Source organism: Chelmon rostratus, chromosome 1, assembly GCF_017976325.1.
Source record: "Chelmon rostratus isolate fCheRos1 chromosome 1, fCheRos1.pri, whole genome shotgun sequence".
In the NCBI taxonomy this organism is placed as follows: domain Eukaryota; kingdom Metazoa; phylum Chordata; class Actinopteri; order Chaetodontiformes; family Chaetodontidae; genus Chelmon; species Chelmon rostratus.
In genome coordinates, this window is record NC_055658.1 from 26,592,972 (window position 1) to 26,619,783 (window position 26,812).

Genomic DNA, 26,812 nt, shown 5'->3' on the forward strand with positions numbered 1-26,812 from the left:
GCAACTGTTACCAGCCTCCGGCCAGGCGGCGGCGCTCGTGGCCGCACCAGGCAACAACTCAACAGATCTTTTTGATGACGTTTGAAAAAAAAAAACAGGAAATTCTGTAGAAACCAAAAGTTCGAGACGTTCACAAGGCAAAGGTGGGTACAATGTTAGAATAATAACTGCTTTCACATAAATCTTCACTACTTCATTGCCGCTGTTGTTGATAAGGGCGTGTGTTCGCTGCCTGCTGTTTTGGTCAGTATCCTTATTTTAATCGCTTTTTAGCACGGCCAGGTTACAAAGTAGAAGTTCCGCATCCAGGGGCATGAGTGGTCCATCAAGTGACAACATTACCAACAGTATTTATTATATGCAGGGGATAAGTTAGACATTATGGTAAATTCCGACGGTGTGTCAGTGTTCGCTAAGGTGCCACTTTAGTAAGTTACCTTGCTGAGTCATGTTAATTATGAGAACAAACGTTACTGGCGTTAATAACGTTACTTCCCATATAGGTGTAGCTTTAGCTCATTTTACAGTTTTCGTTCCCTTCTCTATAAATTGAACAGTCTTAAATCACTAGTTAACAGTATGTGTTATAGATGTGGTTCCACACAGATGCAGCCGCCAAACGGTTAACTTACTGAAGCCGCAATATATTCAAATAGGGAGGTGCCACGACCAGAAAAATAAGGTTCAACTCAAGCTGAAGGTTCAGGATTGTGTTGCCATTAAGTTGGCAAGGATCTTCTTTGGTGAAATCACCAAAAACATAAACAAAACAGAAACCACAATGCACAAAAACTAACTACTAATAAAACAGTCGTGAGCTGAATGATTAGTTGATCATCAGAAAATTGTTTGACAACTATCTTGTCATTTCTCAAGCAAAAATACTGCCCATTCCTCAGCTGTCCTAACTTGGAGCCATTTGAAAATTACTATACACTGTATGAAGTTATGATGGACGTTTTTGTACCATTTAAAGACCAAATGCCGAATCAAGTATTTGAAAAGCCAGTGGCCTGATTTTTCCATAGGAATGCTTTTAGCACCATATGTTACATGGGTACTATTTTAAAAGAAGTTGAAAATATGAGTAGTTGAAGGGAGGAAGTTGAAAAAAGATGTAAAATCCTGTGTCTCTAAATTTCAGTGATAGCACCTGGCCTGTGATTTTTAATGCGCTTCACACCACTTTGTCCTGCTGTCCCTTTGATGTTCGGTGCTGTCATACCACACCACCATATGGAAAACCTCATAAACTGTCTTTAATAAAAAGTCTCTGCTGAGTTTTCTTCACTAATGTTGAAGTATTGACCTCCCACTTTAACAGAGGCAAATGGTTGCTGATGCCAACTTGGAAAAATAATGAATACTTACTTACAAAATAATGCTTTATTAATTCATTTAATTCTTATGCCCTGTAATTACCCACCTTTGTCCCACTCTCCACAGATGGCTTGCTTTGACAGTAATAAGGGGAGTTTGGAGGAGGACAGCTATGAAGGAGCTGTTGGTAGAGAGCCGTCGGGCTGTGCGTTGGCCATGCGTGAAAAGGAACGCGAACCCTTTCTCAGCTCCTCAGAGAGCCCTGGCACCTTCATCAGCAGCACTTCCACTAGTTTACAAGCTTCTCCCGTCCAGGGCTATGACGTGGAGTTTGACCCACCCCTAGAGAGTAAATATGAGTGCCCTATCTGCCTCATGGCTTTGAGGAATGCCATTCAGACACCCTGTGGTCACCGTTTCTGCAAGAACTGCATCGAGAAGTCCATTCGGTATGCTATTGCGCAGCTGTGTGGATAACACTGAATACTAACTCAAGATTTCAATGCATTTGTTAATACCAGCTTCTCTTGAAGAGCTGTTCATTATTTATTAGTAACAACACTATCTGTCAAATTACTGAGTCGTAATTAAAAATAAATGTAGTCGAGGTACTGTATGTGTCTAAATGATGCATGACACTAGCTGTACTGTTCAAATGTTCTTCCTCTTGCAAAACAGTGATACAGGACAGAGGTGCCCTGTGGACAATGAAGTGCTGTCAGAAGACCAGCTGTTTCCTGATAATTTTGCCAAACGTGAGATTCTATCGCTAACTGTTCGCTGTTCAAACTCTGGCTGTGATGAGAAAATGGAGCTCCGTCATTTAGAGGTGAGAATTTTAAAAGTGATGGACATCTCTGGTTTTGAGTGCAGCTCAAACAAGAACACGCAAACAGTAAACTTAAGCTAAACTCCCAGAATCTATAATAAGATTTGAATGATGTTTAGATCATTGTGATTACTCCTACTTTATTAACTGTAAACAATTATGCAGTCAGTGTGGTCATTTATGGCAATTCTTTCGCTACCATTGATCGTCAGCCTCTGAAAAAAAGGAGGAAACCTTCATCAACTTGCATGCATTCTGAGATTCCTGTAAGGAAAGTGAGTGTCCAAGTTTATGTTTGGAGTGTATCATAGTTTCAGTGTCCAATATATTTCTGTCATTGTAGTTTAACAACAAAAGAACTGTCTCAATAAATTGGAAGTTTATTAATCAGGGACAAATGTGTACACGTTGGAGTGCTGATAGCTCCAACAAACCTAAAGGGAGTTACCACACTATGTGTCCTTATTTGGGCATATAAAATGTGTCAGGTGTCAAGTAAAGACTGCCATCTTCCCCTGGTGTGAATGATGAAATTGTTAAATGTGAACCACTGCTGTCCTGCTACAGAATAAAATTAACTGCATTGTTTCAATATATTGTTTTTCTTACAGAATCATTTGGCAAGTTGTCAGTTTGCCACTGTGCTTTGTCCACAATGCCAACAGTCTGTGAGAAAGAGCCACTTAGAGGAGCACATAACTGCTGAGTGCCAAAGGAGACCTGTGTCGTGTCCAGATTGTGTGGCAAGCTTTGTTTATGAGGAGAGAGAGGTAATGTTAACCAGCCTATGTAATTGCTCCCACTGCTTTTTCCACAATAATTCTCATAGGAAAATCACACAGCTGCATTGTGTATCCATGAGGATTAGTCTCCTTACAATCTGGTTGCGGTTGCTCCTTTAGCTCCATGAACAGCAGTGTCCCTTTGCCAGCGTGACGTGCCAGTACTGTGAGTTGGATCTCATCAGAGACCAGGTGAGTGATATAATGCCTGCCATGAAAAAGGCCTCGGGTAAATCAAAATGTTTTTACAGTTGTGAATTGTTATGTGTTTAAGATAACTTCTGTCAGTATGAACTTCTCTTTTGCTCAAACAATGGGGAACCATTCCACACCCAGTCACGGCACGTGTCACAGCTATACTGTGCAAATGATAATGTTTAAGAGGTTTTGTAAAACACAGGAAGTGAGTCATTTCTCTCATTATGTCTGCCCACAATTATGCAGTACAGTAACTGATTTGTTGAAATGCTTTTTTGAAGACTGAAATTGAAATTGAACTTTCAATTGAAACAGATATGAATGAAGCTAAGCTGATGATGTTGTTGTTTCAGATGGAATCTCATTGTGATACAGATTGCCCAAAAGCACCCATCGCCTGTAACTTTAGCATCTTTGGATGTAAGGAAAGGGTAGGTGATCAGATGCAAAGTTTCTTGTGTTACGGATCTTGTACACACTGTTGAAAGAATAATCCTTCAGAAGTTGGTTTGTTGCACAAGGATTAGTCCTATCAGACCTACAGACCAGATGTAACAAGGAAAAACTGTTTGCCTCTGCAGATGCCGCGCCACAACCTGGCTCAGCACATGCAGGAGTTCACACAGATGCATATGCGCTACATGGCAGAGTTCCTGCGTGGCCTTAGCCTCAATGGCACCACACCCAAATCCTTGTGGACGCTAGGACCTTCTGTTTCCCTTGAGGATCAAGGAGCTGCAGCATCAGGATCAGCCTGTAGTGGACCCAGAGGAGCTGCGAGCTGCAGCAGCAACTGTGCCCCATGTCAGCCTAATGAGGAGATGCAGAGGCTCAGGGAGATGGACGGACGATTGGTAAAGCAGGATCACCAGCTGCGTGAGCTCATCATCTTAAAGGAAACACAGGTAAAGGATGTCTGTGAGTTTTGAAGTACAAATAAATGTGCATGTGCTTTGTCTGTGTAATCACAACTGATTGTCTTTGTAATGCACCTTGTCTGTCTATATGTTCCTGTCATGTTAGTCATGTCAGTTATTAGATTGTAATTTTCTTGACGCATTAATGATTTAATTCAGAACTAGTTGGTAGCTTTTAAAAACACAAAGACATTTCAGAGAATCAAGCCTCACATTTGTGTGGTACTCGGTGTCTCAACGGTTGCACATAAAGAGATACCTTTATTTGTGTTGTTTTTTCAGTAGAAGATCGAGGAGATGGAGATGGAAAGGAGATTTAAACCTTGCTGTGTTGAAAAATACAACTCTAATGAACAAACCTTTTAGTCTTCATCAGACAATTGACCTATATTTTTTTCCTCAAAACAAAAGTTGTGTCTCCATCTCCACTTCTCCTGGTGCTACAGCAGTTTTGGCAGCACATTGGCTTACCTGTTTGAGCACATTTTCTGTCTTATAACCCTATCTCAGCCATATCTGGCCTAAGAGATCCACCTATGTTTTAATCAATACAGCTATTTTTCACACTTCAAGCCAACGTTTTTCTGTTTTAAACGTGTAGCAACAGAGATTGTGTATTGGGCTCTGAGCGCTGCCGAAATGTGGTTGACCCACAGTCAGTGCTGTGCCTGAACACAGCCTGTGTAGACACAGACGGAGCACGAAAGCATTGCTGTTACTGCTCTGCTAACATGCTGCTCACACTACACCTTCTGTTTAAACACAGTGTAAGCTTTTGTCATTTGAAACAATTGTCCCATGTCTTCCACAGGCTGGCCAGCTTGCAGAGCTCAGGCAGAGAGTGTCAGTACTGGAGGAGACAGTGAAGGAGCTGGAGTCACAGCAGTGTCACGGTATCTTCATCTGGCGCCTCAAAGGTTTCTCTCTCCACCTCCGGAACCAAGAAGCAGGCCTGCCGGTGGTGGAGCACAGCCCTGGTTTCTACACAGGACGTCCAGGCTACAAGCTCTGCCTGCGCTTACACCTGCAGGCCCCCAATGCCCCACGTTGCTCCAACTATATTTCCCTCTTTGTCCACACCATGCAAGGGGCTTTTGATGGGCAGCTGACCTGGCCGTTCCAGGGCACCATCCGCCTTGCCATCATAGACCAGGGCCCTGAGGGTCAGCACCATGTGGAGGTGATGGAGACTAAACCAGACCTGCAGACCTTCCAGAAGCCCACCAACCACCGCAACCCCAAAGGATTTGGCTACGTCACCTTTCTGCACCTGCATCAGCTGAGTCAGAGAGCCTTTGTCAAAGATGATACTCTACTTATCCGCTGTGAGGTGACACCGCGTTGTGACAATATGCTTCACCGTGAGGGACCAACAGTGCAGCCTAGAGGACCTGAGGCCTCAGTTTCAAGGGACTGAATTCAAACTCATATCTACTGGATCATCATTGTCATCAGTCCAAGATGACAGTGCAGTACATACAGTACAGTTCATTTTAATTGGACATCAGGAGGAGGAAAATTGATGTTCCCAGGTAAAATTTGGACACTGCAAGTAAAGCAGTATTTATTTGTTTCCCAACTTGTCACTTTTGTTTGAATAAATATACACAGTACAACCCTTTTTAATTAATTTTGGAATGTATGTACTCATGCACCGTACCCACATGCAGTAAGCCTCATAAGTTCAAAATGTTTAAATAATCAATCATATTTAATCAGCTCGTTATCGGCACTTTCTGATGTGCACTTGCTGCCTGCAGACTAAACATTACTATGAGACTTGAGAGACGAGTCTTGGTCTGGTTGTTGGAGACGGCGCTGAATGTTAAAGATACCCTGTGGAGTTTTTGACCACTAGTGGAACTATGTAGCAATATTTGTTGATGGGCAAATCCCCGTTGTCATTTTTACTTAATCCTTGCCTAGCATGCATGTGGGTCAAATGATACACATTCTCAAGGACTGCGAAGGGTAGTAACAAATGTGAGTAGAGCATACGAATAAGAAAAAGACAAACAGGTGAAACTAAGCCATGTTCAGTGATGCAGTTTTGTCGTAAATTCCACAGCTTATGGTCCACGCTCGGAAATTACTCTTCTTCACATTTGGAGGTCTTAGTCCAACTAGAATAAAACTGGAGGGGCTCTAACAGTATACTGTTTTCCTGACATTCGTGTGTGCAGAGAGTCAGCCAGACAATTATAATGTGCAAGTGTAAAGAATCCAATAACAGGCAACCTGAAGAACTTTTTTCTGTGTATGCACTGAAGGTGAGCAACTTTCATTGGATGGACTAGAGGGCTATCTTGGAAACGTTATCCATTTCTTATCACGTCAGTATCACGTCAACTGGAAAAAGGTGAAGCAGCAGTCAGAGCAAAGAAACAAGTCTGGCCATGTCCATCAAACAAAAAGACCAAATGACTTCCCTTGATCTCACGGTAGTCGCAGGATATCTGGTGGTGGTAACATGGCGAGCAAATTCCAGCAAAAGATGAAGAAGGCTACTTGCTGATATATTTCTGAATCTTGTTTCAAAATATGCAGAAGTCTCCTTTGCAAATGAGGCAGGAAATGCATTCAACACATCTGTACAACCTCAAGGACACACACAGTTTATTCTGACTGTAAACATAACTGTGTTTACACCAAAAACTCCACAGGGTACCTTTTAAGTAAAGTCACAGTAAGGCAAAGGAATAGCAAAACTTACACTCATGCCTTTTCCAGACTCATCCATTACTTCTGATTGTATTGTTCCTTGAGCATCGCTGTAACATAATCACCACCCTTTTCAACTTGGAGGATTTTCTGTTTACCTGGTTTCATCACCGCTGTTACACCCACATTACAGATGTACAGATTTGTCACTACACTGCTCATTTTGCTTGTGATAGAATTTATGGTGAGTTTCACACAAGTTCCTACCTAATGTGACCTAGAAATCATCATGGGTCAGTGTCTTCAGCCTTTACATGATGTAATTAATGTATTTTATTTTTTGTTTTAGTCTTGTTTCTCCACCTGTAACATTGAATCGTGAGGATGTCATTTAAAGTGAGTTGACTGTGTGAACAGTGGTCGATGCTGTTTGCCATGAATTTTATATTGAATTCATATGTCATATGATCCAATACTGATGAAAATAGCCTTGAATGAAAGCTAAGCTCATTTAAACTTACAGCCACTGTAGTGTCTAACATATGCTGTAATGTATTGACTGACTTGGAACATACATTAAAAAAAACAACTTAGTTTTATTTCTGTAATTTTGTTCCATCCATAGATGAGTGAGTATGTGCTCTACCTTTTGCTGCACTGAAGGAACCTGTTAAAATATTTCCTATAAGAAAGGAACAGCTAGAGTAATCTCGACAGCATGTTTAGAATGTCGTACAACAGGAAGCTGTATTTATAACGTGTCCTGAAATGCTGAAGCTATCATTTTTTAGGGATCATCTTTTAAAACTCAAAAGCTTAATTTTCCTGCAACGACGCTCAAAAACCAGAGAGACATCAGTGAATACATCCAACATCATTTTATTAATTTAAACTGAAGACCCAAACCAAATAAATGTTTCCTTTCCCTTAATTACACCATTGTCATACCTCAAAGTATCCTAAATATCTTACATATAGTATCATAATGAGCTGTCTGCAGGTCACTAGTTGCCATTGTCACGTTTATTCATCAATGAAAGGAAATTTTTTGTTTGCTCCGTATCCTGAGTGACCTGGTCTGGCTGCTTTCCCGTCTTCTTTCAATTCTTTCTTTGGTTGACTTTGAGGTGCGTCTTTGGTGCTGATTGACTTAGATCCAGTTAGAGACACTGAAATTTAACGCAATATTGATACACTTTATGTGGTACCTTTCATGCAGGGGTGTCAATTAACAATAAAGTGAGGAAAAGAAAAGAATAAATAAAACAGGCAAATTAAAACAAGTACAAATGTTGCAATATCAATGTGAAAGATAGAAATAGAACCAAAAAAGGCCAAACTGGCAAGTTTGGTGAGAGCTAGCTATCTTTCTGTTTGTGGGGCAACTAATATAAATTAGCTCAGCAGTTTTCTCATGATCTAATTTAAAGAAGTTGGTCTGCAGGCAAAGGTTTTGTCACTACCTGGACCAAATGAAATATACACCTGTGTGTCATCAACGTAGCTCTGGAAATAAAGCTTATGTTCTCTGATAATATCACCTTGGGGAAGCATGTACGATGAAAAAAGCAGAGGACCAAGGAATCTTCCCTGAGCAACAGCAAAAGGTTTAACTCCTTAATGGATTATCACTGTTTAATGTTTCAGATTTTTGTCTTACTTGGAGCTCTTGGAGCTTCTTTCCCGCACTTGAGGGTGCTTTGAGCAAAGCACTCCGCCATCCAGGACAACACCTCTCCACAATATCTGACCTGGAGAAAAAGCCAGAAATTCTCTTACATCATTTTACCTATAAACTAGAGTTTGTGAAATAGACGTAGGAAAATGCAGCCTGAGTCACTTTTCCAGGTTTACCTGAGCATCCATGGATGCCAGTCGTTTCTCTTGGTCCTTGAACCCACCAACGATCCTCAGCAAACTCTGAACCCTTGGTCACAGGCAGAAATCAGTTATAACCATGTTTAATGCTGTAGTAACCCATGTTCTACCACTAGGGGGCAGAAGAGTTTGAAAGAAGCTACAACACAAAATTGCAGAATAACAGTTACTTTGAGGAGGTACTCTTTAGCCTCTCCTCACTGCTCTCCCAATGCTGCCGCTCCAGTTTGGCCAGGTAGTTCTCTTTCTGCACTGTCTCCCATGTAATCAGCCTCTGGTCGAGCCCTGCCGGCAGCTCTCTCTCTGGAAGAACATGCGCACACACACACACACACACAGACACAGGCAGTCCAATAAACTATTATCAACAGGCAATTAGAAATCACTGTTAATATGCACAAATACCAAGATGTTCCTGCTTGGACTCAGGCTGTTTGACCAGGCTGAGGAGGATCTGAGAGAGATGGCTGATGATGATGAAGGGTGGGGCCAGTGCTGGACGGCTGTGGTATTCCACGATCAGGTTGTATCTCTGGAACTTCCAGAAAATGTCTGTGTTGCCCTGCACTACCTGGAATGTGTAGCTGGGGAAAAACAACAGAGAGGCCAATAATATCAAAAAATGTGTTGTTTTTACTTTGAAATGTGCAAAGAAGCCACTAGTTCAACTCATTTCATCAGACAGACAACGGCTTTCTGCATTCCCAGACTCTGACCTGAACATGGCGATGAGCAGGTTTAGCAGCAGGACGTTGGTGACGAGAAGGAAGATAACCAGCAGCAGGATGACCAGCCAGTTGGCGTAGATGTTGGGACATGGCGGCCGTAGGCCCATGATAATCTCATCTGAGTCATCGGTGCAGTTAATTTCAGGCATGCGAGCTGCTGTACTCCGTTAATAAAAGAAAATTAGAAGACATTCAGGCCAACAGCTCTCCCTGATTGCATCAAAGATCAAAACATACCACAACAAACATTTTTCATGGATAAAAAAACACATTTAAAAGCTGCATCTTCTTTACACTGAATAGTAGAAAAATTTGCATCAACCGTAATTTACCATCTATTTCCTCCAAGGGGATCTGGCCAAAAATGTGCAGGTAAGGGCGGTACAAGGCTCTACGAAACACCCAGTCGATCCTGGGGTCATTAGGGTGGAGAAGAGCCTGGGTGGCAACACCGTACGCGATGAGCCACACACTCAGGAAAAAGAGGAAGAAGAAAACGTCCTTCATCTGTAAAGACGAAACAGACACGTTCTCATCTTCTTCATGGGCTACACCGTCTTCATCTATGGCCAAAGACATCACTTGAAATTGTCACTATTTTAGATAGAAGTGTTTCGTTTCAGTCACCATTCTTTCCACAATGATGATCTTGGGGCCCAGCTGTTTATGAATGGCAAAGATGTGGATCAGACGCAGAGTGAAGACCATGAAGTCTATCGCCAGAACTGTCCGTCCTGCCTCATAGGTGTTGTTCACCATCCTGCAAACTCAGAAGAAAACTGTACTGTTTACTCCATTCTACCCATTTGGTATTTCATCCATTCATTCACTCCTTTATTTTAATGCTCTAGCCTAAATGTAGTTCATTTTAAGTTAATGACCTGCACGAAACCCCAACGACGAAGAGTGAGATGGCAACCATGTCGCACTTGTTCCAGTTGTCCTCAACGTAGAGTTTGAACTTCTTCAAGATGCTCATCTCTTCATCTGTGAAGAAGCTCTGCGTGATAAAAGATCATTTATGCATCATTATAAGACACGATTATTTACACATTCTTCAAAAAAAAAAATTCAAAAAGGTCGTCATTTTCCAGCAAGCTTACCTTTGGTATGAAAAGTGTGACGTGACGTTATTTCTATTGCAGAATTGAGCCTTACTTTATGTCTACTTCCATCCATTTTCTGCTAGTATATTCATTTTCTTCCTTTATAGAATTATCAGTTTAATAGAAGGTGATATGTGTCAGAGTTTGGCTTTGCTATGACAGAAATTTAAAATCAACTACATGCAGTGAAGAGTATCAGTAAATTTTTTCGAGGTGTTTACAGTTAAATAAGGCTTAAACCTTCAACCTTTTTTAAACCATCCATTATGTCTGAAGTGTTTTTTCTCTGTTAGAGCTAAATAACATTTGCCCTCTGCAAGATCACACACTGGAGCCCTATTCAGCCACACCTGCAGGGCCAAAAGGGGGTTAGCAGGTACACAGCCCTGCTGCTTTAGAAGCACCTGCAGTGTCCCAAATTCTCATCCCTGTAAAATGTCTCTGACACTTAGAGTGTAAGGTTGAGTCTCCTGTCTCCTGTGGTTTGAACAGGGCACCTGTAAGAGCATCAAGAACCAGCTCTTGGCCCCTCAATAGCACAGCTGGGTTTAAAAACAAGCTGTATGTCTGCTGCTTGCATAACGTAATAAAAAGATCCCCAAAACCCCATATTTAACTGAAAATAACTCAAAGACGTCATCTATTTGGCAGCATATGTTGCTCCAAAACCTGTATCTACGGCTCAGCATTAATGGAGCTGTCACGCATGTGCAGGTTAGCCATGCCATGTGCCCCCCCCCCATCATCACAATGCTGGAGATGCAACAACATGCTGCAGATTTTGACTCGTCAAGCCACAAGACAGAGAGACCAGAGAAAGCGGCGTTTCTGCATCTGGTTTATATACAGTTTCCTCTTTGCATGGTGGAGTTTCAACAAAATTTTATGTTGAGAAATATAATGCTTAAAGTTTTGCACGCTTTGTCAGCACAGTCACAGAATGGTGAACCTCTTCCCCATCTTTACTTCAGAAAGACTCTGTGGGAGGCTCCTTTTATACCCATTACTCACCTGTTTCCATTTAACCTAATTAACTGTGAGATGTTCCACCAGGTGTTTTCTTTGAGCATTTCCCAAACTCTTCCAGCCTTTTGTTGCCACTGTCCAAACTTTTTAGAAATGTGTTGCTGCCATCAAATTCTAAATGAGGACACCATATTTAAAAAACAATGACGTTTCTCAGTTTCAACATTTGATATGTTGTCTTTGTGCTGGTTTCAATTAAATACGGGGTTTCAATGTTTTGCATATCATCTCATTCTGTTCCACCTTCCCAGCTTTTTTGGAGATGGGGTTGTATGTTCAACCATAACTAACTAACAAACTAACCACAGCAAAAGCATCGAATGAATGGTCAGGATCGGAGGACTGATAAGTAACTTAATCACATATTGTGCATCCATTTGGCTGCAGCTTTGCAGCACCCCATCCATTAGATTTAAAAAGCTGATAAACCCACAGTCTCTAACCTTGTGGTATAACAAGTGTGGTAAGAACAGGGGCCCCTGTGGCACTGTCTTCCCTTAGGGACAGGCACGCACCCCTGGGCTTGGTAGCATGCCAGGGCCGCCTATAGCAGAGTGGTTCTTTTTTTGGAAACCTGTGCCATAGTTCTTTTCAGCTCAGGGGCTTTCTGAGATGCATGTTGAAAAAGTGAGCAGAGGGAACAGCGGTGAAGGCCTGTCTCATCTGGGGCTTCTGTGCCCAAGGGAGGAAGGCTCAAAGGGATCAGTGCAATAAGGGATCATGCTTGTCTGACCTGGTTCACTAGGAGGGAGTCAAGCAGAGAGGTGAAAGGCTCATGAATCCTTAAAACCCCAGAGAGATTGAGGTCATTGCAGTGATTCACATCACCTACTTAGATATGTCTGACTTGTCAGGCCTGAACGCTGTGATGCAAACACAATCTAATAAGAATGAAAAACAAAAAATAGGGGGTCACACTGCATAGATAGATCCTTAAAATCACATATGTGGCATCCAGTCTGAATGGGTTAACAAAATACAAATGAAGCAGTGAGTGATCGGATGACTTCCTCTCACCTGTCTGAGCTCCTCCAGTACCAAGGTGAAGACCCAGAAGTAGAGCATTATCTCTGGGGCTCCGGGGCCAAAAGGCGGCGGTTGGCGGAAGTCTAGCAGGAGCACGTAGGTGAAGAGGAAGAGGAAGGCGAAGTACATGATGACATTACCGAGGAACACCGTGACGGGAGCGCTCCAGAAGCGACGCCAGCGGCGGAGTAAGAAACGCCACCAGACGGAGGCACAGCTCTGAGCAGCTGGACCTCCAGGTGAAGAGCCCCTGGAAAGACAGTGAAGGGCTTCTTCAACTCTGTTTACATACAGAACATAGCTAGCACGTATATAATGATTTAAATAGGTTATTTAAGGACGTCTTAAATTGGAGCATAGGAAGACTATTGATGTTGTTGATGCTTGTCTGGTGGGTTTTATGTGAGTCATTTTTATTACATGTTGTGCGTTTCATTATGCCTGTTGTTCAAGTCTGTGTCCTGTGTTTCACTTGAGTGCAAGACAAATACCCTCTGGGGACAACAGAGTTGACACTGGAATCAAAATGTGACTCAGTGTAGAGAATTTTATGCTTTAGCTGAATTTAGACTATGGTCAGGTGCAGCTTTATTGTCAATATGCAATGCAGGGTAATGGCACTCCACATATTTTATAAAGCAAACTCACAGAGGGTCATCGTCGTCAGTTAAGAGCAAAGCCTTTTCTGTGTCCAGACTGTCCAGCTCCACAAACTGTTCGTGGCCATTCCGATTGTCAAGTTCCTCATCACTGAGAAGCACATGAGAGTGTCAGTGCACGCGACAAAAAGCCTTCCACATGGCTGAGAATAAGTGGCGGGGAAGCATAAGGTTGATCACCTGAACTTAATGAGGTTGGTCCAGATGAGTGGCGGACAGCAGAAAGACACCACCAGTTTGGAGATGGCTGTGTCTGTTGTCATCGCCCCCCACCAAATCTTTGTGAGTAGAGCCTGTAGTGAAAGTTTTGTATCATTTATGCTGCAGTCAGCCTGGGTTTCACAACAGGGAATAGCCAACATCAAATTCACCACAAGAGGGCACTATAGGCCCTAGAATATTTCTGCCTCATGGTTCTGTTATTGTATCCATGGAGGCATCACACACACAAGCTAGTTAAGGGACAAAAATGCTATTCCCTCTTCATCAAACTGTTTCATGTGACATGTGAACCATTCCTCCTCCACAGCTGTGTCGTTGCAGTTTGGGATGAGATCACATCCATGAAAGGACACCTGATGCTTAGTTATGTCCACTCTCTACAACAGACCAGCAAAATCCACGTCCTCCTCTAACATCACACATGCGCTGAATTAAAATGAACAACTTCCCATATAAAGAGGATATATAACTCCAGCTGTGTACTCTAAATAATATATTACTTCACTGTCAAGAGTGTCCTATGCAATCACTTTCCCGGCTGACATTGAATACCAATTAACTCTCAATGATGACTTTGTAATGACAAGGACGTCCAGTGAGCAGCAAAAGATATGACTTTGCAATAAGTATCTATTGGCATGCAAGTCTCTGGAAAAAAAGTTTTTCATAACTGCAGGGCAAAACAGTATTTCAATACAGAAGGCAGCAAAAGAAACTACCTTAACTCTCTTAATCAAATGCACAAAACTGTTGAAAGATGAATGATGAAAAGTTAAATGTTTCATAACGGCTGAAAGAATCCGTCGAGTTGGAGCCGAATGAGCATATGGACGTGTATCCTTGTTACCTGAACTCCGTCGTGGGCAAAGAAGGATTTGGCATCTGCCTCAGTTGCCAAGTTAAGGACCGTGGATTTGCTCCAGCAGTGTGTTCTCCTCACTAACAAAGCATAAGCCCTGTCTTCACTGTTGGAGTAACACTCTCCAAAGACATCTGCCACAATAAGAACAATAGGTACACAATGTTAAGCACTCAGCCACGACTGAGGAATTCACACATTCTGAATCATATCTTATTCCCTTCCAGTGGGACCTGTTCGTGTTCGTTCCATTGCGTTGCTGAGGTCAGTGAACGTCTCTTGCTATGTTTGACCTTCCCTTTTTCTGATCACCGTGTCAGATGTTGTCATTGAACGCTTTATGTACTCACCAAGGGCGAACTGCTCGTACTTGGCCTCCTTCATGCTCCGTGCCGACTCAGCTTCGGATTCCAGCCTTGCCATCTCTTTCAGAATCTTACAAGCCGCCAGCGCTGCCGCAACCGCCTCAGGGCCCTGAAGGATTAAAAGAAAGCTCGATCCATGAAATGGGTCTGAGAAATCTAGTTTAGAAGTTTAGAGAGCTGCGTCTTTTTGCATCTAAATTGGGTGTACTGTGTGCATCAGGCTGCAATAGATGAAAGTCCACCAGCTGTTTTTAAAAGTGCCCAGTCTTATGTCTTTGACCATTACATTTATACTCACGCACGTTTCATTCAAGACTTACATGCAATGTGAGCACACCTGTGTTGCTCAAATCATCATATCTGAAGGTATAAACCTTTTTACCTGTACGTACATAGTCAAGTTTGGTGTTGCAGTTTTATACAATTGTGCATTCAAATGCAGGCTCACCCTGGACATGACCTGCATGTTTTTATAGACCTGAGACAGAGGAAATCTACCCTCATCATTTGCTTTGGCTTCTTAACTATAATTTCCCCTGCGTACTTGCACATATTACCTTTCTGCTCACAATTTTCCAGAACATATAATTGGTTTTTAAGGTTTTTAGTGTGTTTCCTTCCTTCCTTCCTTCCTCCCTTCAACTGTCCTAAAACTTTGTTGAGAAGAGTTGATTCATCATGGTGAACATCAAGCCTTCATTTATTTTAGTCTAATTTACATTATGTGCTTGAAAGTACAGACGGAAAATGGATATGGATCATCATCTCTACTGTTAATTTTAATACCTTACTGAAATGAATGGAAATCAATGACTGTCTGGACCTGCAGCTTTGGAAAATTGTTGGTATTTTTACAAAGTGTACTTATTTACTCTTTAAAATAAATAAATAAATGGGTAAAGATGTGAACATATTGATATGGTTCTTCATAGTTTGAGGAACAGTTTGACTTTTAGGGAAATGCACTTATTTGTCTTCTTACCGAGATCAAGATAACAAGATAGATACCACTCTTATATCTTTGCAAGTAATATGAAGCTGCAGCCAGGAGATAGTTAGCCTATTTTGCATAATGACTAGAAATGGGAAAACAGCTAGCCCGACTCTGTCCAAAGGCTCTGTCTGAAGCAGCACTGCTCCAAGAAATAGCCTGCTACCAACCAGGAAATAGTAAAAACTTTGTCTTTTGTACAGATTAAACAAAAAAAGACACAATGTGTTAATTAGCGAGCTTTAGAGGTGCTGGTAGGCAGATTTTATTACTTTTGGACAGAGGCAGGCTGGCTGTTTCCACTCGATGAGCTTAGCAAAACTAACTGTCTCCGAGATATAACTTCATGTTAAAAAGCCAGAAATAATAGCGGTATGTCTTCTCATCTATCTCTCAGCAAGGGACCAAATGAAATTCTATCTGAAAGTGTTGAACTATTTCTTTGAACCAGTGTTTTACTATCAGATTGATTTCTTGTCAGTCACACATACTGTACATGTGAGGATAGAAAAGGGAAGCCAGCTCCTCTTCACAAAGAAAGTCTTTCGGGTTAGAGAGACATGTTATTATCTAGTATGGCATTATATAGTGAGTTATGTTTATCTTATAATATTGTTGTTTCCTATAATGAGGCATTGGAAACCTTGACTGTCCCTTTACTTTGCAGAGGAAACATTTATTGGACTAACATGACAGATGTGTAAATCAAGAGCAACATACTAAAACAGAAGGCTCAAAGGTTATACTTAGTACCCTGGACCTCATACCTTGTTATTTCAGCGATCAATGATTATTATAGAACATGCTGTATATTAGTCTTAGGTTCATATATATGCACATATTTTGCTAGCATTGGCCTGCCTGCAAGGATAATTGTGATGAGGCCTTCAACATGAGAGATACTTCAAACAATCTAATTATGAATGCAGATATCCCAGCCAGAGTCAGAGTGGTGAAACGATTTGCAGTGGGGGATGTACACACACTGAATGCAATTACCATAATTTCAGATAATGTTTGAAATAAGACGCAGGAAAGGCGCACATCTGGGTGACTGCTTGTGAGATTACAGTAATTGGTTCCCTTAGTTTGGGGAAGGGCAATAAAAAAATGAAAGGTGCCTTGAAAAGATGTTGAAAACAAAGAGCAATTATCACCTACTGGTGTCATTTAAACTATTCACAGGGCATCAATCCAATGTCAGGATATATTTCTCATTAACTTCATCAGGACTTGAGATACGCCTGCACTACCTCTCCGCTCGTTGAATCCACTGCCCCATGAAGCAGCATGACCTTCATTTGAATAATGTTCTTGGAGATAAGATAGCTTTTTAGTTCACCTCCCTTCTTGATAAATATGCCGTTTGCTGGCCTCTTTTATCGAGAGTGACATTTTCATATGGCAGGACTGACCTGCACCTGCACTGTGCTGGCCCACATCACTCTTGATCACACTGAATCCAGAATACAAACTACCAGTATCGTATATCACAGTGTAATTCAGCTCGCTTCAGTGTGGTGTGAGTATTTTTTGCTAATGCTAGGCACATTTAGACACTTATTGATTGAACCGCACAGCGTTGATATAGTAGCTGCAGCTTGACTGACTTAAGAAGCTGACAAGACCGACCATGGCCCAAAAGTAGTTAGCCATCTGCTGTCGATTCTGAAGGACAGCCCAGAGGAAGAGATCCCTCCAGGGATGTTCGCAGCACTCCTCCAACTCAGCCAGGTTCTTCTGGGTGTGGAAGAGTCGGCCTTTGGCTGGTTTCTCCTGGAGCACACAGACAGAACACTGCATGGATTAAATATGTATCATAAAAAGGGCAGTTGCACACAGTTTACAGAGCATGCAATTATTACATGCTTAATACAGTCTATGGCAAAACCTCTGGCCATTACTGCAGAACCAATCACTTCCTCTGCCAAGGGGGTTGTTTGGTGATAATCTGTCTGTCAACAAGACATGCAGGTATTTTAGAAATGTGTGTGGTGATTTCTATGAAATGTGCTGAACAGGCAGACCTTCAGCAAACAGAAACTATTTGATTTTGCTCATAATCTGAGCTATAATTTCTTCTCTGAGATTATCATTTTAGCTGTGCCATGTGACGCACACAACATAGAGAGGGGTCATTTCACTTCTTAAGGTTTAACAGCAAGTTTGCCATGACTCTCCATCTCTTCCTTTCTACAGTTATGATGAAATTGAATGCCTCTTTCCCAAAATTCAATTTTACTTTATCGTTATTTTGTTAAATTATGTTTTGTTTTTCAGGGGATGGGTTAAAATAACGGATCAGTGTTACTCATTGCCTGGCTCGCGAGCCTCATGTGGCTCACCAAGCTTTGATTCGCGGCTCACATGGCAGCTAATACACATAATTCACAAAAAAATGCTCAAAACAGCTATATTATTCACACACAAGCTGGCAGCATAGGCTACAAACAAACATGAAACTGTCAGCGCCCGCTCAGACCGACACTAACTCACTGCGGTGTTGCCAGTTTAGCGGTCCTCTGGAGCGCCATGATGGTGATAGAGCTGTTGGATGGGTAAATAAGCAGAGGGCTGGTGCAGGATATTTGGGGTCATTCAAAAACACGTTTTATATTTACATATACAGTACACTGTAGTATACAGTAAGCACACAGCCTTTTCACACTATAGTTAGGCTCTTACTAAGATTTTGTTTTGGAAACTGCCACCAATCTGGCAACACAGCAAACTCATGACGAACACAGACGACAAAAAATGGACTGGATTCTAATCAAACAAAGTCGAAAACCAGATGGACAGAAACAAAATGGTTTGTCAAATGAGGAAAATCAAGACTCGGAGCACGCAGCAACCGAAAAATCAATACGAAGACGGCGAGGAGAGGACTAGCAGGCAGACAACAGGTCAGCAGAAGAGCTGAGGGGAGAATCTGAATCCAGATTCAGTGACGTGAAAGAGCGCCAGAAGACTTTCAACTTTATTGAAAAACCCCTTCCATGCGGACGCACCCACTCTCGCTCCAGCCGTCACACAGCTCTGCACTTCTAATCGTGCTGCTCCGGAAAGTGAAATCACAGTTGCCGACACACGCCGACATTCTCGAAGTTGATCTCAGGGCAGGTGTTTGAAGCAGATTCCCCAGTTTGACACCACTTATACAAAAAGAGATGTCCTTCTCTGCGAGCACACACACATGTGAGTCAGGATTCTCTGAGGTCTCAGAAAAGCATGTCTGCCTCCACTCATCATCATCAAGGTAAGCCTGTTGTTAATTAGGATTGTATTGGCTGCATTACATGTGGGCATGTTGTGGGATGACAAATTAGTGGGCAGATATGCTTACTGGTTTCAGTGGCTTTGGGTGCTTTGTGGTTAAAGTGGTCTCCTATTGACTCTCTCTATAAAACATGGTGAAGATTACTGCTAGAAAGCTGTAAAGGCATCATGAAATGGTCTTTTTACCTCCTTAGCATGATGCTGCTGGAATAGCATCTTGCGGTGAGACATAACACAGATGGACATCCATCCATAATGTAAACCGATGGAAAATCAGTGCGGGAGAGAAAGGCCGACTTTATAGGAGGATTACCAAACAATTGTGATGTTTTTAGAGGTTAGATTCTATGTTTTACCCCTACTAAAGATCTTTCAGCTTTTAAATTTCCAATGAAACAATCTGAGAGGTTCAGAAGGGAAAATCGGCTCACAACTCATAAGCAAATGCAAGAGGAAAAAAAAAGCAAGCTGTGAAAGGGGGAGGCCCAAATAGACGTTGATTCATTTTAAAGTGTCACCAGCCAGAAAGAATGGGAACCACTGCAAGAGGCACTACAAGGTGGAGTTTAGTTCATCAGAGTATTTCACTCACTGTGGGAATCTTTTGGTAAAAGCCTTTGCATGAGTCGTGCAGAAAGTCTTTCAGCACTTTGGCGACCTCGTAGAGGGTGAAACGGGGTTTCCGGTCCCCTTGCTCAGGCGGGTGGTGCCCGGGTGGACCAGGCGTCCGGGCGGCCCTGAGCAGCAGCTGCTTCTCCTCGTACTTCTTGAGGAGCAGGTTGTGAAGGAGGCTCTTCTCCGACACAGACCAGTAAAGCTCCTGTAGACGGCCGTAGGTAAGGAACCCGCCCAGGTTGACACCGTTGTCCACAAAGAGGCGCACAAAGTCAGGCTTGTCATTAATCAGCGCGTCCATCATCACCTCTTCAAGGTCACATGCCTGCAAAAATCATGTACAGTGGCTTGAGTCTCTGTTTCTGTGCTATCTACTGAGTCTCTGGTCAATAAGCTCCTTTCATATTAATGATTGCTATTGATTGTGAGCATATTAGCATACCATTGTGTATCTCAAAGGACCCCCGTGCCTCACTATATCCTCACAGAACTGCTAGTATGGTGGTAGACTCTTCAGTCTTCTTTTCATTTCTTTCACTTCATGTGTTAAATATGTCAAACTTCAACTTGTTAATTGGAACTTAGCTGTTTTAACCCCACGCAGGATGTAAGACAAGTTTAATTGCGAGAGCGTGACAAACCTCTAATTATATTCCTACGTATTTCTCTCACCTTCCACTCCACATCTCCATTAAAGATGTCACTCTTGGCTATGTCCACCCTGTTCCAGGCCACTGCCAGCTTCAGTTCATCCAGGAAGTCTTGAGCTTCCTGACTTTGGCTCTTACAAGCTGATAAACACACACACACACACACACACAGCATATATAATGTCAACAAGTTCACAACCTATGAAGTGCTCAAAATGTCAAGGCTCTCGCTCCGAGCAACTGTCAAGTCTCAATACCTGTAATTGTACAGCCTCAGAAAATTGCAAGTTTCTTGATGATATATCTCTCACAAGGTACTTTACCCTTGACTAGAGCTTTGAGGATGACCGTATCCAGCTCAGAGCTCTCCTGTTCGGGGTCGTGGACTGTGAGGAGGTGCCCATGATCAAGAATCTTCTGGATCTGATTGGCAGGTTGACAGTCAGTTATTACAAATACTTCATTTTGATGAAGATATGTGCAATTTTTAATCGATAATGCTTGTTTTCTAAAAATTACAATCCCTTCATTGTGTATATCAGCTTGAAAAAAAATATGTTAAATTACTGGTCTCTTTCCCTCCTCCTTCATATCCATAATTAGGTCATCATATACAAATTTTGACGATAAGGATGAAAATCCCACATTAGCTTCCCTCACAATCTTTCCCAGTGTGCCCCATTTTTCTGGCAACGTTCGAGTCTTGTGATCTGCATATCTGTGTATGTGCCTGCCTCCATGCTGCGCACAGCACTCTCACCAGCTTGACCCAGTTACTGATGTCTGTGCTGTGGTGGGCATTTGGAAAGGTGTCCAGCAGCAGCTCGTGAACGCTGTCCGTATCCCAGCAGCCCCTATTCATCAGCGTGACGAGGATGTCAGCCACGCCTCCTGAGCCTGCCAGGATCAGCCATGGTGTCGAATTGCCAATGCCTTTGTACATCCTCTGCAGGGAGGGACACAGTGCTCACACTTGCAGGCAAACTCACAAACGTCTTCATTTTCACTAAATAACAGAGAATCGCTTCGACCAGCGCTAGCTGTGTTCCATCATCTCGGTTATGGTTCTATTTATGCAAATAAACGGCTGGCTTCGACAGGCCTCCTCGCCAAAGAGATTAGTTCTGTGAAAACAGAAAGAATTTGCTTCTCAGTCTGGCTTTGGCCTGCTACTTCAGGAAGTGGTGCAACCAAAATTTGATTTGAAGCCTAATTCTCAAGCCTAAGCTCCTGTTCAGTCAGATTGCGCTCATTCGTGGTACAAAACACACATCCGGCTTTCAAAAGGTCCCTGCGCGGTCACGGCTTAAAAGTTCTTGAGTAACTAACAGAGCATTATGGAATGAAACTTACCTTTAGAATCCTGGGCTCGCCGTGAACCAAGAGACACAGAACAGGGATCTCAAAACTGCCAGTGCCTGCAAGCACCAGAAAGTACATTCTCACCATTGTCTGATCAGGGTTTTCACACATATAGTGACAAATATCTTGCTCACAGGTTCCCTTTGTGTCAGGGTTGTGAGCTGTTAGACCGAAGAGTGACGTTCCTGTCTGAAACTGTGAAATTTGCACCGTCTTGGAGGGTAAACCATCCAGAGTTCAACAATTATACGATATGGAGTACAGAAAACATCATTTGCAGATAATTTGTTTTCCAATTTCCCCTTTATCATCTCAGAGCTTTTCATATTTATCTTGTGACCACCTGGGAGACGCTGACCCTTGAGCTGGGAACCAACATATTAATAGGTGCATACTATGTGATAAGGTTTAAACATTCTAAACCTTTGTGGTGGTCTGAAGGCAATAAAAGGTAACTGGAAAATGACTTTGAGCTGTGATGTTTCTGACCACTGTAGCATGCTGGAGCAATGTTTTTCAGAATGGGTCCCTGTTTGCCATAAAACTATACTTAAGTACAATGTAGAGGACATTTACAATAAAGTACACTTTTTATAAGTACTTTGAAATACCACTTTATTGCAGAATTAGTATATAACTTAATAGCTATTTAGAAGTAAATGTTTCAAAAAGCACATGTCAAACACACTTTAATTTAAGCACAAAAACTAAAAGCGTACTTGTAATGACTTTTCTATACTTCAGTTAGATTTCTAATATACAAAAGTATACTGCTTTTTGACCTGGGATGTAGGAATTTAGTGTTTAATTAAGCCACTTTAGATTGTGGTATTATATTTACTAGTTCCCAGCAGAGACCAGAAAAAGGCTTTACCTCCATAACCAGTGCGCTGAAGAGAGATGTGTTTGAGCAGCTTCACCCTCATTTCACTGGTGGCTCCTGGTCTGTTGGGATCCTCCTCCACCAGCACAAAGTGAGAGTGGTGGCTGTCCAGGGAATACACTGACCCATGAGGCAAGTCCTGTGGTTTGTACGCTGCGGGCTCATCCACCTTGAGAACACGAGTATGCAGAAAGACAGAGGACAGCGTGAGCATATTAATGTGAAAAATGTAAATATTTGCTTATAGGCGTTGCTGCTGTTTTTATTAGCTCGATATTGTCTGTGTATTTACAGGAACCTTGGCAGTGAGTAGAGCCTCTCGGTCGTGGATCATGTTCCAGGGTGCAATGCCAATGGCCACTACACGAACCTTAGAGGAGGTACTGGCCAAGGAGTGATCTCTCACTGCCTGGCCCAAGTGTTTGGTGATGCCAAAGCGAAGGCCATTAGTCAAAATCCATGCCCCTAGAGAACAGAGAAGCGGTAGCATATATATCTGTGTGTGCGTGTGTGCACTTGGTAGCAGGAAGTAGGGGAACTTGTCTCTAACATGTGTATGTGTGTCTGCTATGTGGCTGCCCACTGCTCCTGATAGTTTGGATGGGTTAAATGCAAAGAACAAATTTCTCTGCAGGGATCAATAAAGTATAACTTCACTTCACTTCACTGTAACTCAGCTTTATCAAACCAGAACATTGTGTCCTGGATTCCATATAAGCAGCTGGTCTAGTGATTATGCTAATTAGATTGTTGCCTTATATGGTTATTAAGCAGTCAGTGCATTAAAATTTATGAAAATATTTGACTAATCATGCAATTAAAAACCACATGAAAAATGCTAAATAATTTATTAGTCTTATTTTAGACCTTCATCTTTATGGTGTTTTTCTAGTAATTCCTCTACCAGCCAATAGAGGGCAACAGAGAACCCATTCGCTATCGTTTGCTGTTGATTTCAAAAGCCAAGGCCAGTTTTGGCCCCTTGATTACAACCTGTGCTCTGTGCAGCCTTCACAAGTCCTTTTCTCAGAGTGTCCCTGAGCCAAGGCTTCATCTGAGCCACCTCGTCTCCTCCCACCAGGGCCACCACCAGGTGCGGAGGAGCGAGGCCCCACTCTTCTGTCAACATCTGGTAGATCAGCACCGGGTCCGTGTCGCCGCGCACCCTCATGAACTGCATATAAAGAGACGAGTTGGCGTCAGTATTCTGCTCAAAAACTTTCTGCACACATTTTGTGTGCTGTTACAAAATCTTCAGCATCGGCCATCTAGTTTCACCTTTCCTCTTGTCTTAGTGGAGCCAGCGAAGTCGATGTCGCCCACCCTTCCGGCTGCCCAGTGACTCTTCTCCCTCTTCATTCTGCTGGCCATACCTCTGGCTACCTTCTCCAGGGTCTCATCCACTGTGGAGCAGCAGGAGCAGCCCAGCAGGACACTGAGAGAAGCAAATGGAGACTCAGTCTTACAGTCCTTTCTACCAACAGTCAAAAAGAAAACACTCTGCTTTAGCACAGTCCCTGATCTACTGCTCACATGGAACATCCATCTCACTATAATTATAGCGAGCACCTGGGTAGGACTGAGGAATGCATGACTGTTTTTAAATGCAAACCTAACTTTTTAGCCTCTACTACTTCTTATTACAAAGATATAATCTGTCCTACAACCATCAGTGTAGTGCTGGATTTAACCAACTAAAATAAGTTCTAGTTTGTGCGCCAAGGATTTTCTTGTGTTGCTCTGAAAATGCCTGTTTGGGTTTTATTTAACAGGGGGCTTTCAAAAATGACGTTTGCAGGAGAGTAAAGCCACGGGCCAGCAAACAGATTAATCGTCACCATGTGGCTATTTATAAATCCTTTTGGACCATAACTCCTGAACAGTAAGACATAGAATGATTCCATGGAAATTTTCAGTATAATCCAACTTCTGTCTCTTTTTTTTTCTTTTTTTTTGCCATGATTCATGCAAATGTTATCCAGTTTTTACTACAATTGGTAATTAATATATGTGAGTGATCCTAAAACACTGCTATTCTTCAGTTTTTGGCACACGTAATATCATTTGCCTTTTGTTTTATACATAACTGAACAAATCGAACCCTCACTTTCATCCTTAATTGGGCAAAGTCTCACTATTTCCCGACAGAGCTGAAGCTTTCAACAGCATCACAATGCATTTTATGTTGAAGCAGATCCAGATGTAGAGCTGGATTAAAAATATATTCGCTATCATTAAAAATAACTAACTTAGCCTTAGATTTTGCCTTGTCTGAGGTTTTCTGTGCACTTTATGGTTTGACAGCTTTGTCTATAATCTGCAGTGTCAAGATCACAGCCCTTTGCTTTCGGCCTTTTATTCATTCTATGAAAGAATATGCATTCATAGGAAATTAGGACCAGCTCTCATGAATAATTTAGATAGAAAACTATACTTGGAATTAGTTAAGGCTTGTTAGTCCAGTACAAATGTTTGCTTCCTGGAGCACCTCTTCACTTATGGCCTGCGTATCACTGGGCTCATTTGATTGCTTGCAAATGTCTATTTTCAGTGGATCTGATGGTTTAATTGTGAATACTGAACTGCACCGTAATTTAATTAAGAGCTTCTGCCAATTGTCTCGAATGTACTGTCTGTATCACGTCACGGAATGGCCCTATCTGTTCATATTGTCACACACACACACACACACACACACACACACACACACACACACACCTGTGCTCCTCTGACCACTCCAGCACGTCCCCACATTGCAGACATCGTGTCTGTGGTTGCAGTGTCCCCTGTCAACAAATGAATTCACATATATTATGTCCATTTTCCATCCACCACTCTTTTCGCAGAGGGGTTTTTTTCTTATAAGTACTTGTGATCAATGCAAAGTTGGCTGAATTTTCATCCTCGCCTCATATGCAAAGTGCTTCCTGCCTGATGTTTGAACTAGACATACACAAAATGCTGTCATTCATATACATAATACCAAGAAAAGAAAAGTGGGCCACAATACTGTGGTTTCAGAACCTCTGGACATAAACCCCTCTGACTATGTGTTAAATGCTAATAGTGTATATAGATTTTATTGCTCTAAGCAGTGCTTTGTGACACTATGACTTCGTTAGCGTGTAGTTATTGTTTTACAATGAAAACAGCCACAGTCTGTTTATCTCTAAATGATTCTTTTCACAGAAATAAATGACAGAAAGGAAAAACATTCATTATTGATAAGATTATCCATTTGCCTGAGTAAACACACACTTTTAGCAGCCAGCCGTATTTGCGTGGGCACTTCAGCTGCCTGTGAAAGATGATTATAACAAAAATGCAGCGCAAGCACATATTTTTCTTAAAAAAAAAAAAAAAAGCCACAGCCTCCCTGTGTGCTGGGTGTTTTAATAGAACTGTGGTGCAATGGTTAACACACAGACTGAGAGTCAATTTGTGTTAAGCCATCTGTTTTAATGTAAGCGAGCAGCTTGTTGTGGGAGCCTTTATTTGACTACAGGTCTGGGTCTGGGAGGGAAAAGACTATTGGGCATGCAAATAGAATGATTTGCATGCAAAGGTAGAGGAAAGGACACCCAGCTGAGTGTGTGTGTGTGTGTGTGTGTGTGTGTGTGTGTGTGTGTGTGTATGTGTGTTACTGTGTGTGTGTGAGTCTATGGACACAGGCACCCACACACAGACTTTCCATCCTGTTTGAAGTCTGGAATAATAAACTTGTCTTATGTCGAGCAGAAGTGATGATGATCTGGGTTGTCTTTATCTATTTATATACATTATCAGACAGCAAACAGCAGCTTCTTCAGTATATGAGTGTGTGTAAAACTGTAGTGCCCAACAGCCCTCTATAAGACATATAAAAACCTTTAAATTTAAAGAAAAATGCAAAAGACAAAGACATATTGAGGTCCAAAAACAATATTCGATTTTCAATATTTTACAACTTAGTTTAAAAGCAATGTTACAAAATACAGTGAGGCTATGGAAGTACATAACTGTAGAAGCTGAGGTTTAAAACTTCAGCAAAATCACTTCTTTGGTTCCTGATCTTTTTATCATGGCAACAGCAAATAAAGATAAGAAGTTACAAGATATTGCACATAAGACGTGTTCTTTACTCTAAGTGTGAAATTAAGGAATATATGGATTGCATAATTGTGCTGGGGGAGAAACGTTGCCGAGGAAACGCTTTATCACTTGCTGTTCCAGAGTATCATTAACAGAAATGCTGCTTTTCACATGTACAAAACATGTTTAAACTTACCAGAAAGCGTCTTTTCAGCTGGCCAAATTTAGACATCCATAGTGATAAACAGGGTTAAAAAGACAACTGCTACACTGTGTCTACTCACCAGAGGTGTGTCTTGTCTCCCCTGCATCGCTGAAATGAATGCGCCTCTCCTCCTCCTGCTGAACCACACCTGTCTGGGCGGAGGGGTTTTCCTTCACGGCC

The 26,812-nt window shown here is 42.0% G+C and overlaps 2 protein-coding genes across 2 annotated transcripts; one reads left to right on the top strand and one right to left on the bottom strand.

Moving 5' to 3' along the window:
* Window positions 1-97: 97 nt before the first annotated feature.
* On the top strand, window positions 98-7,295 carry traf6 (TNF receptor-associated factor 6). Its single transcript, XM_041960036.1, has 8 exons — window positions 98-143; window positions 1,447-1,769; window positions 1,999-2,149; window positions 2,761-2,919; window positions 3,052-3,123; window positions 3,483-3,560; window positions 3,711-4,034; window positions 4,858-7,295. The coding sequence occupies exons 2-8, from the start codon at window positions 1,447-1,449 to the stop codon at window positions 5,461-5,463; spliced, it is 1,713 nt and encodes a 570-aa protein (XP_041815970.1). The 5' UTR covers window positions 98-143; the 3' UTR covers window positions 5,464-7,295.
* Window positions 7,296-7,594: 299 nt separating this feature from the next.
* Window positions 7,595-26,738, bottom strand: trpm5 (transient receptor potential cation channel, subfamily M, member 5). Its single transcript, XM_041933074.1, has 26 exons — window positions 26,712-26,738; window positions 25,075-25,142; window positions 23,635-23,791; window positions 23,350-23,530; window positions 22,655-22,821; window positions 22,348-22,525; window positions 21,465-21,529; window positions 20,872-21,057; window positions 20,435-20,534; window positions 20,134-20,252; window positions 19,439-19,786; window positions 17,200-17,343; window positions 14,562-14,685; window positions 14,200-14,345; window positions 13,311-13,423; window positions 13,120-13,221; window positions 12,463-12,721; window positions 10,195-10,313; window positions 9,941-10,073; window positions 9,646-9,820; window positions 9,302-9,470; window positions 8,991-9,169; window positions 8,756-8,888; window positions 8,562-8,634; window positions 8,368-8,458; window positions 7,595-7,876 (listed from the first exon to the last, which is right to left on the bottom strand). The coding sequence occupies exons 1-26, from the start codon at window positions 26,736-26,738 to the stop codon at window positions 7,731-7,733; spliced, it is 3,702 nt and encodes a 1,233-aa protein (XP_041789008.1). The 3' UTR covers window positions 7,595-7,730.
* Between the last annotated feature and the right edge of the window lie 74 nt (window positions 26,739-26,812).